The sequence below is a fragment of the Stomoxys calcitrans genome, chromosome 1 (assembly GCF_963082655.1).
Source record: "Stomoxys calcitrans chromosome 1, idStoCalc2.1, whole genome shotgun sequence".
Classification (NCBI taxonomy): domain Eukaryota; kingdom Metazoa; phylum Arthropoda; class Insecta; order Diptera; family Muscidae; genus Stomoxys; species Stomoxys calcitrans.
The window spans coordinates 14,230,884-14,242,936 of record NC_081552.1 but is presented as its reverse complement, the minus strand read 5'-3'; the positions used below and the strand labels follow the sequence as shown (position 1 = coordinate 14,242,936).

Sequence of the window (12,053 nt, the reverse complement as noted above, 5' to 3'; positions counted from 1 at the left end):
AGGGCAGAGTGAAATCTCCATAACAAGTTTATTTGGGGAGTTACATGTATTTTAAGTTTAAAACAATACATATTTTTCATAGGTTTCGTCAATACTTTCCATTTACATATAACCAATTCCAGCTGAAATTTATTGCGGTGAATTATTTTTCTATTCTCGATGGGAGGCTTACTTAAGAAGCATAGATTTTTTTATGGATTTTTATAAACAATTTTGAATTTTTTCTAGTTGTAAAAATATTTTTCGGAGGACACCGCGCCATTGAAATAAAAAGTCAAAGGGATAATTGGGCCTAATCGATATAGCCTTAGACCTGTTAAGTCCACCATAGGCTAGATATTCAAACTATGCCAAATCTTGGCATAGTCTGAATAGAGAGAGACAAAACATCTGCCACCTTTTGGCGACTACAACCCGTTTTTGCCAGCCTTATATGTTTAAAGATGTTTCAATTCATGTGTGAATGGTTATCCCTGCGAAATTGATACGAGTTTGAAAGATTACGCTGGAACATATGTTAGTTCCTTAGTTAAAGTAGGAATGAACCTCTCCGGACCGTTCAATACCAAAAGATTCATATGCCAATGCAGGTGTAAATTGGCACGACACAATATGTCGTTGTCTATGCTGACGAGAAAGATATTATGTGTCGGTCATTGGAAGCAATAAAGGAAAGATTGAAGAGTAGTCATTTGAAATGGGTCTTACAGTAAAACAAGTGCTATCGATGCTAGAACAACAACTTTCAGATACTCATTAGAGCTGAGCGAGTTCTGGATAACAAGCATATTTGGGGAGTTACATATATTTTATGTTTAAAACTTATTTTTTTTAAAGATTCTCATTTTATATATAAAGAAGTAAAAAAGCGTTAAGTTCGGCCGGGCCGAACTTTGGATACCCACCACCTCGGGTATATATGTAAAACACCTTTCGTCAAAATTCGGTGAAATATGCATACCTTATGCCCCATAGCAGCTATATCGAAATATGTTCAGATTTGTACCAAATACTTGTAACTACAAGTCATTGTTCAATTGTGTATAACAAAATATTGGTTTTTTTAGTAGCATGAATATTTAGTGGTCTAATAAGTAAAAGTCATTGTTCAATTCTGTAGAACAAAATATTGATCCCTTTAGTAGCCATATCTAAATATAGACCGATCTGGACCATATAGGACACGGACGGCGAAAAGCCTAACATAAGTCACTGTGTCAAATTTCAGTGAAATCGAATTATAAATGCACCTTTTAAGGGGCCAAGACTTTAAATCGAGATATCGGTCTATATGGCAGCTATATCCAAATCTGCACCGATTTGGGCCAAGTTACAAAAAAATGTCGAAATGTCGGCTAAATCGGACAATAAATATACAGAACGAACTTTCGGAATAAATGCGCCTTTTATGGGCATATTACCCTTAATCGGTGGATCGTTCTATATGGCAGCTATATTCAAATCTGGACCGATCTGGGCCAAATTGAAGAAGGATGTCGAGTGACTTAACACAACTTGTCCCAAATTTCAGCAAAATCGGATAATAAATGTGGCTTTTATAGGCCTAAACTCTAAATCGGCCTATCGGTCTATATGGGGGCTATATCACGATATAGTCCGATATAGCCCGTCTTCAAACTTAACCTGCATATGGACAAAAAAAGAATTTGTGCAAAGTTTCAGCTCAATATCTCTATTTTTAAATGCTTTTTAATGCTGATCAAGAATATATATACTCTATATTGTCGGAAATGGATATTTCGATGTGTTGCAAACGGAATGACAAAATGAATGAATTCGTCGGTGGTGGGTATACAAATTTTAGCTAAAATGTTAAATGTATTCCGGCGAATAATATTTTAAATACAACTTTTTATGGAGGCCACAGTAGTGCAGAGGTTAGCATGAAATCCTGGCGAGATTATCTGAAAAAAAATTATCAGCGGTGGTTATCCCCTTCTAATGCCTGCGATATTTGTGAGGTACTACACCATTTGAAACAAGTAGAAACGTGTTAAGTTCGGCCGTGCCGAACTTTGGATACCAACCACTATGGATATATCAATCATCCTAATTCATTATAAACCCACTACCATATCCATAGTTATATCTAAATAGGTGCAGAGAACTCTTATACAAGTAAGTTTCAGCGAAATCGGGCAATAAATCCGCTTTTTATGGTATTAAGACCCTTAATCGGCACATCGGTCTGGATGGCAGATATACCTAAATATAGTTCGATCTGAACCATATTTGGGTCGGGAGGCTTAAAGCAACTCACTGTGTCAAATTTCAATGAAATCGGGTAATAAATAAAGAATTTATGGATAAATAAAGAATTTATGGCAGCTATATCTAAATAGTCCGATATGAAGCATATTTGGGTCGAATGTCGGGAGGCTTAAAACAACTCTTCGTTCCAAATAATGCTTTTATAACCGGCCGATCGGTCTACAATATATGGCGGCTACATCTAAATATAGTCCAATGTAAACCATATTTGGGTCGGATAACGGGAGACTTAAAGCAACTCACAGTTTCAAATTTCAGCGAAAACGGGTTATAAATAAAGCTTTTATGGGCTTCCCTTAATCGTCAGATCAGTTTATATGGCAGCTATATCAAAATATGGTCCGATTTGGCCCGTTCAAAAACTTAAATGCGTGCTGCAAAAAGACATATCTGTGCCAAATTTCAGCTCAATATCTCCATTTTTGAAGGATGTAGAGTGATTATAACAGACGGACGGACAGACGGACGGACATGTCTAGATCGTCTTAGATTTTTACGCTAATCAAGAATATATATACTTTATAGGGCCGGAAATGGATATTTTGATGTGTTGCAAACGGAATGACAAAATTAATATACCCCCATCCTTCGGTGGTGGGTATAAAAATCAATTTGTGTTTGTTTGTTTGTGTGTTCCTTATAGACTCAGAAATGGCTGAACCGATTTTCTTGAAATTTTCACTGATGGTACATAATGATCCCGTGGTGAAAATAGGGTACTACATTTTTTGATATCTGAAGGGGGAGCGGATCCTCCCCCTTACCCTAATTTTCAGAAACGCCAGATCTCGGAGATGGGTGGTGCGATTTAAGCGAAATTTCATGTGCTCCCTTATAGTAACCTACAAACAAAAATTTGGTATCTGAATTTCGGATGGGGTACATAGGGGGGCGCCCCACCCCAAAACCTACCAAATATATATATACACCAATCACGACAATATGGTACTCAAATGAAAGGTATTTAAGATTAGAAAAAGTATCTGATATCCAATTGCGGGCCAAAGTGTTTGGACAGACACACGCACCCGTATTGATGGTACGAGTCTTGGGAGAAATCATTGTACAAAATTTTGGCCCAATCGGATGAAAATTGCGCCTATGTATTTTAAAGAATACAAATCGAATTTGATATGAGCTTAGTGGATCAACTTTCATTCTAACCATCATCATACCTTTCTTGAGATAATCTAACAAAATATTTTTTATGTGGATTTACTTTTACTATTTTTACTAATTTATGTGGCCCCATGAATATTTGCACATTAGTTAAATGAAAGAGTTAGATGACTATACAAAGTATTAATTGTCATTAACGGTACAAAAACAAAACTTGAAATTCTTCACAAAAAATTGGAATGTTTCGTGGTGTGTGTTATCACCACACTTCGATTCCTATATAACAGTAATGATAAGCAATAGCAGAAAGTTTATGAGATTCAAATCGATTCATGGCTTTCTTAACAACATTAGAAGAATTTTAAACGTTCTTAAAACACTTATATATTTATTTTTGAGATTAGAGACGCAATAAAAATATTACAAGCAATAGAGGGATTTAGAAAACAAACTAGCACTCTTGCATTATGCATAATAAGATTAGGATATAAAGAATAATATTGACTTTGAAATATCAAAAGAATCATGAGCTCATAAATTCAGATTGGTTGAGATTTTGAGTATTTTGAATTTGGTACATACTTACATATACGGGGCTTCAAATAAGAAGTTATAATTTAAATCACCCAGTGAAAAGGTAGGACACCCAGCGACCTGCTCGAATACAAACAGCATGTCTATGTCAAGGGAAGGAGAATCCTTCGATGCCAAGATGTACACATTGGCGGTATGCATTGACATCGATGAAGCTTATGACAATGTGAAGACCGATACACTGATCCCATCTTTAGACCAGTAACGGGTGGACCGAGTCCTTAGAGACTCGACAAACCATGACGCAAATATAAGGGAGAAAGTGGCACAGGACACGCTACAGGGGGTGCATTTTGTCATCGCTCCTATGGGTGACCACCATAAACCACCTGTTACGGATGCCTACTGAGGAGAAATTTGAAACCGTCTGCGATGTTTTAAGAAGGGGCGAAAATGTCTTGCAGATGTCATACGACTGGATTAGACCAAGCCGTCTCATAGATAACCAAGAAAGGACTGAGATCTGCCTGTTCACGAGGAAGACGAAAGTGGTCAGATTTGAAGCACCACGTTTTCTCCCTAGAACGATTTCGATATTTGACAAGGTAAAATACTTAGGAGTGATCTTGGACAGCAAACTGAATTGGAAGTGTCACCTTCAGGAGCCTACCGAGAAGTCTCATAGCTATTGGGCGCTATGAAGACAAGGGTTCGAAATAGGGCCTGAATCCAAGGATAGTCTATTGACTCTACAGGAGCGTGATTAGACCAATACTTACGCCTCAGTAGTTTGGTGGACTGCGATAGAGAAAAAGTGCATCGTAAGGATAATACAATAGGTTCGGAGAGCATCTAAGATCCCATAAAGTATATATATTTGAAGTCGATCTAGCCATGTCTGTCCGTCCTTTTGGCGAAAGCACGCTAACTTGGAAAAAAGGGAGCAAAGAAACAGAATTAAGTTTTGTGTAACCAAAAAGCTCGTTTCAGAAGTGTTTCGAGGATTGGAAGAAACAGAAAAAATACTTGACATTCTGAGTCGATTTAGCCATGTCCATCCGTCTGTCCGTCAGACGAAAGCACGCTAACATTCGAAGGAGTAAAGCGAGGAGCTTGAAATTTTATAGTTTTATAGTCAATAGGTGTAGGTCAGTTGGGATTGTAAATGGGCCATATCGGTCCATGTTTTGACATAAACAAATTGATATATAAACCGATCTCAGATGTGGATTTTCTTTTGCCTTTAGAGAGCGCAATAATTATTCGATTTGTCTGAAATTTAGCATGAAGTATGTTTTTTGATTTGCTACAACTACGCCAAGTATGGTCTGAATCGCTTGATCGGCGCAATTCTTTTCAGACTCAGGTGTAATTTTTCACAATGACTTCTACAATGGTCTCCAACATCCAAACCAATTATGGTCCGAAAGGGTCAATAATCTGATATAGCTCTAATAGCATACCAATACATATTCACTACCCTTTGTTTGGTTATAAAGGTACACTGGGCAAAAAAAAAAATTGATAAATGCAATCCATGGTGAAGGGTATATAAGATTAAGTTCGGCCGCATTTAGCACGCTTTTACTTGTAAAAAATACACTCCGACTGTATGTTGAATTCTGTTATGATTGTCAGCATCTACTCGGAGCATATTCTACATCGGTCCATAACCTGTCATTTCTCCCACATAACAAATTTGTTATACCCTACACAACTACTGTGGTACAGGGTATTATAACTTAGTGCATTTATTTGTAACACCCTGAAGGAAGAGAGATAGACCCATTGATAAGTACGAGGGTTGCCTTTTATATTTCGGGAATAGAGAACAAAAACAGATATTAATCATCGAAAATCGCTTTATTGTTTTTCAAAATATTCCCCATTTAAGATCTATATACTTTTGCATGCGATTGAACTAACTGTCGAAGCACTTTTGCCACTTTGATTGTGGTATATCCAAAACATGCGTTCTTAACGCATCAACCGCTTTTTCAGGTGTCGAAAAACGTAGACCTCTCATTTTGTTATGTACGTTCAAGAAAAAAAGAAGTTATTCGGTGCCAAGTAAAGAGTGATCCATCTTCGGCGGTTAGTTTTTCTGATTTTATGGAAGACAACTAGCAAACAAATGGTTGTGTACCACTCAGAATTGACTGTTCTGCATTGTTCTAGAGGTACGCTTGCGACATGTCCAGGTTTTCCGAAAAAAAGGCGATCATTTACTTGGAAGTGCTTCGTGCGCGAGCAACTTTTGTTGGATTTGGCTTATCTTGAAATACCCTTACAGTCGACTGCTGTTTATTCATAGTCATACGCGTAAATCCACAATTCATCATCTGTCTCGATATCATAGACCTGTTTCGAAGCACCGCGATCGTATTTTGGGACCATCTCTTTCGACCAATCGACACGAGCCTTTTTTGAGCGATTGACAAATGCAATATTGAATGTATGCTGGTCCCACTAATGCCTAAGCTTGTCTCAATCTCACGATAGGTCACATGACGATCTCGCAATATCAGTGGTTTATTGAACAACAGCTGATTTTGGACGACCTTCACGAAATTCATCTTGGAGTGAACTTCGACCTCGGTTGAACTCACCATACCATCGACAAACACTGGACCTTGATGGAGCTTCATCGTTACAAATTGAATTTAGTTCGTCGATGCACTGTTCTTGAGTTAATTCACGTTGAAAGTTGATAAAAATGATCGCACAAAAAAGTTCACGATTTAATTCCTACAAATTAAACAACATAAATGGCGCTCGTATGTCAAAACGTTCTGAGTACGTATTACTTTAAAAATGTCAAGCATTACGATTGAGCTGTCAGTTGGCAGTTTGCAACACAAGGGTTGTCCAATCCCGAAATATTAAAGGCAACCCTCGTATACCGATTGACTCAGAATCACTTTCTGATTCGATTTAGCTATGTCCGTCTATCTCTCTGACCGTCAGTCCATGTTAATTCGTGTACAAACTACAGGTAGCAATTTTGGTCCGATAGTCTTAAAATTTTGGTACAGGCATATTTTTCGGCTTAGAGACGAAGCCTATTGAATTTGGAAAAAATTGGTTTAGATTTGGATATATATGTATGTTCGTCCGATTGGCAGTAAAAACGCAATGAAATGGTCATTTGTCAACCGATTCTCTCGAAATTTGGTAGGAAGAATTTTCCCTTGACTCTCAACATTATCGTATTATTGCCCAACCATGCCAAAATTTCCTCGACGACTACCACAATATCTGAGAAGTTTGCTCGAAATCGCTTCGTATTTATTGTAGATGTAACTCCCATGTATATGTTCAGATTCAGGTCAGATTTTGAATAATTTGCAATAATGTTGTCTTTTGTCAACCCTAGCTATTACAGTTTGAACAAATTTGCTCGAAATTTGATTCGAACTGTTGAATAACCCATCTGAAAACATCCGCCGAAATCCATCAAAATTGGTTCAAAATTGGATATAGCTCCCACAGGTATGGGGTATTATATAGTCGGCACCGCCCGATTTTTTCCTTCCCCTACTGGTTAAATACTTCATCACCTTTACAGATTGAATTGTTCTTTTCAACAAATTTTGATAACCATTTTGCTTGGAATAATTATCTGTTCATAAACCTATACAGTTTGAATTTCTAGTACTTGCATTGAATAACCTCTTGTCATTTGGTTATCTTTTCACTGTTATCAAAGGCGACAAATAACAAAAATGTATTCCGTCTTATTATATGTTAACTGGGCCTTTCGCTTTGACTTACCACAAAAATATCGGTTGAATAGAAGATTACAGCATTAATACCACACAACTGTTGGAAGAACATAAGACCCAGGCTAATGCTCAAGGCCTTGAGGGTTACTGGACGCATTAGGGCAGTGCCAACGGATACGGGATTCTCTTTGATTTTACGTTCGGTTTCTTTGAGTTCTTCAATTTCCATTTTATAATCGTATTCCTCGCCACGCAGCCATTGTATGGATTTGATAGCACCTTCGTTCTTGTCTTTGGAAACCTACATGGGAGTAAGGAAAGAAAAAATCATTAGCTTTTAGCACATTTTTTCTAGCATTAGCACTAACCAAATATGTGGGAGATTCAGGCATAAAGACAAAGATAGCTCCAAACACTAAAGGCAAAATGCCACAGACCACGCTCATCCAGAAGACATCGAGTCCAGCTCCTATGGCATACACAAAGAGGATACCTGCGGTTATCATCAACTGGAAAAAGCTGCCCAATGTTCCTCGAATTTCCTTCTGGGCAATTTCTCCCGTATACATGGGCGCTGTAACACAGAAGGCTCCACCTGAGATACCCAGAATAAAGCGAGCCGCATACATCATTTCAACATTTTGGGCCCAAATCAGCATAGCCCAGCCAACGGTAAAGGGTAGCACCAGCAGCAACATGGTCAGCTTGCGGCCTATGAAGTTGATGAGAAAACCAATGGGTATGCAGACACAAGCTGCACCCAAAGTCATGGCAGAACCTATCCATGAGAAGGCAGCTTTGCTCACAGGAAATCCATATTCGCCATTTGTCAAAGGTGTTTGGGCCGGTGAGGTCCAACCAAGCAAAGAACCGGCAGCAAAGGCTCCACCAGCGGCTGCTAGGGCTGCCACATATTGCGGAAAGGTTCTGGAGGGGGATTCAGTGGATCCAAGAACCATGTTGTCGAGCAAAGAATCCTGGTCCTAAAAGAGGAAACCAATAAAATAAGTTTTATTTTTTAAACATTTCTCCTTAATAAAGTTTTATTAATATTAAATAAAACCGTATAAATTTACTTTTTTTCACTGTAAATTAATCAAAGCGTATTTCTAGTGCGCATTGGTCTATTCAATTTTCCAACTGAATATAAACTAAAATTTGTTTGAATATTCTTGAGTGTTTAGTGTATTAGGTGATATTGTTCAGAGCCTAATGCAACATTGTACATACCTACATAGGTTCTAATGCAGGGTGTTAATTTTTGATAAGATATGTGATCAAATCTTAATTAACTTTTGTTTACCACAAATAATGTATATTATTGCATACATTATCGAACAAGCAGATGATCTTCAATACGTAATAAATTAATGATTACCGAAATCAGTTAAGTGCAGTTACACGTTTAGAGAACCAAACAGCTGCTCAGTTCTCAGCAATTTTTTTTTTTGCATCGAAACATTTTGATTTGGTATTTAGTCTATGGGTATGTTCATTTTTTATCCTAAGGACTTTATAATAAACTAAATATTGCAAATTTGTCCATGAATATTATACTAAGGAGCAGGGACAAACTTCAATGAGTGCTGTCCGATTCAAGATTAAGCTCAATGATAAGCGACCCTTCTCAAGTCCCACCTAAGCAGATATGTTCACCGATTAAATGTATTCGGAAATATAGTACGAGTTTAATATAAATTTGGCCACAATCATCTGGCAGCCCAACCCAAACCCAAACATTGGGACAAGATTGGAATCAAATTTACCATTCTTATTTGAATGCAAATACCTAAAACGGGCTCCTTACCAGGGCTGCGGAGTCGGAGCCTTAGAGTCGAGGTCGAGCAAAATTTCCCATAGTAGGAGTTGAGGTAATTTTCTCGACTCCTACTCCGGAAAAAATAAAACAAGTAAAAGCGTGCTAAGTTCGGCCGGGCCGAATCTTGGGAACCCAACAACATGGATTCTCCCAAAAATTTAATTGTAGAGCATAATTTTATTCTACATACCAAACTTTTGTCAAACCAGCAAAAATTAAAAGCTTCTAGGAACCCAAAAAGGATGTTCGAGTGAGCGGTTTAAATGGGAGCTATATTAGGTTATAGACTGATTTGGACCGTACTAGGCATAATTGTTGGAAGTCATAATAGACCACTTTGTGCAAAATGTCAACCAAATCGGACAAAAATTGCGGCTTGTAAGGGCTCAAGAAGTCAAATCGGGAGATCGGTTTATATGGGGGCTATATCAGGTTATAGGCCGATTGGACCGTACTTGGCAAAGTACGATTTTCAGCCAAATCAGACAAAAATTGCGGCTTCCAGGGGCTCAAGAAATCTAATCGGGAGATCGTATGGGAGTTATATCTATATCTGAACCGATATGGCCCATTTGCAATCCCCAACAACCTACATCGATATTAAATATCAGTGCAAAATTGCAAGCGGCTAGCTTTACGCGATCGACCTCTAACGTGATTTCGACAGGCGGACATACCTAGACCGTCTCAAAGCGTCGACACGATCAAGAATATATTTACTTAATGGGGTCTTAGACGAATACTTTGAGATGTTACAAACAGAATGACTAGATAAAAATACCCCCATCCTATGGTGGTGGGTATAATATAAATATACAAATTCGGCAACAATTATCTGGGCTGCCAACCCAAAACCCACCCATAGACATTGAGATCATTCTTTGAATTTTCCATTCTAATTTGCATGCAAATACCTAAAATGGGATCCTTACCAGGGCTGCGGAGTCTTAGAGTCGGTGTCGAATTAATTTTCCCGGAGTAGGAGTTGAGGTAATTTTCTCAACTTCTACTCCGGAAAAAATAAAACAAGTAACAAGTAAAAGCGTGCTAAGTTCGGCCGGGCCGAATCTTTTATACCCAGCATCATGATCTAATTGGTCAAGTTCTTTGCCGGGTATCACTTTATAGGCAAACAAAGGATAGTGGATTTGAATTGCTATGCTATTGGATCTAGATCAGATTATTGACCCATTCAAATTATACTTGGTTTGGATGTTCAAGATCATAGTAGAAGTGATTGTACAAAATTTCAGCCAAATCGGATAAGAATTGCGCCCTGTGGAGGCTAAAGAAATCAAATCGGGAGATCGGTTTTTATGGGAGCTATATCTGCTTAAAGACTGATTTAGAACATATTTAGCATGTATGTTAGAGGTTATAAGAACAGTTACTGTCCAATATTTCAACCAAATCGGTTAAGAACTACGCCCTCTAAAGGCTCAAGAAATATACTCTGGAAATCGGTTTATACGGGAGGTATATCAGGTTATAAACCGATTTGGATAAGAACTACGCCCTCTAAAGGCTCAAGAAATATACTCTGGAAATCGGTTTATACGGGAGGTATATCAGGTTATAAACCGATTTGGATCATACTTGGCACATTTGTTTCAAAATTTCAAATTTAGTTCAAAATTTCAGCCCCATCGGATAGGAATTCCGCTCTCTAAAGGCTCGAGAAGTTTAATGGGAAGATCGATTTATATGGGGCTATATTAAAACATGGACCAATGTGACCCATTTACAATTCCAATCGACCTACACTAATAGGAAGAATTTCAAGCTTTTACGTTTACTCCCTCAAAAGTAAGCGTGCTTTCGAAAACTGACAGACGGACGGTAGCCAAATCCGTCGACTCAGGATGTCAAGACGATCAAGAAATGTGATTTTTTTAAGAGCTATAGGAAAGTTAAAAAAAAAAAAACATAAAATTCAGAAAAATGCATGAAATCTTTATTTGAATCGTTAGTACGGTCCATATAATTTACTGTTTGACGATTATTTCATGCAAATATTGATCGTGACTGCGCTTCAAATGGTCGGTCCATCCGCTTAGTTAAATTTTGGCGTACTCTTTCAAACATTTCGGCAGATATCTCACCAATAAATGCTTCAACGTTTCCTTTCAATGCGTCAATTGAAGCGAGTTTATCTGTATAGACATGAGCTTTAACATAGCCCCACAAAAAATAGTCTAAAGGCGTTAAATACCACGATCTAGGCGAACAATTGACCGGTCCCGAACGTGAAATAAAATGTTCACCGATCTCTCTTCTCAATCAGTCTATTGTTATGTGCAAAAAAAAAGTTGGATATCATCTCATGATAGCGCTCACCAATCACAGTTATGTTACGATTCGCATCATCTTTGAAGAAGTACGGTCCAATGATGCCACCAGCCCATAAACCGCACCAAACTGTGACTTTTTCTGAATGCATTGGTAGCTCTTGTAATGCTTCTGGCTGATCTTCACTGCAAAATCGACAATTCTGCTTATTTATGTACCAATTGAGCCAAAAATAAGCTTCGTCGCTCAATGGAAGAAGCGCGCGAAGGACTTTC

General features: G+C 38.0%; 1 protein-coding gene across 4 annotated transcripts in view; it reads right to left on the bottom strand.

Moving 5' to 3' along the window:
• The window catches only part of LOC106087998 (facilitated trehalose transporter Tret1-2 homolog), a 146,942-nt gene that overhangs the window by 7,193 nt on the left and 127,696 nt on the right, over positions 1 to 12,053 (bottom strand). For 3 of the 4 annotated variants that reach the window (XM_059361163.1, XM_013253273.2, XM_013253276.2), the window contains 2 exons: positions 8,039 to 8,653; positions 7,720 to 7,971 (listed from right to left, as the gene is read on the bottom strand). In XM_059361163.1, coding sequence (XP_059217146.1) covers positions 7,720 to 7,971; positions 8,039 to 8,629 — 843 coding nt within the window. In that variant the 5' untranslated portion in view covers positions 8,630 to 8,653. Of the gene's footprint in view, positions 1 to 7,719; positions 7,972 to 8,038; positions 8,654 to 8,746; positions 8,765 to 12,053 lie in introns of those variants that run through there. The other variant, XM_013253275.2, reaches the window with a different exon arrangement.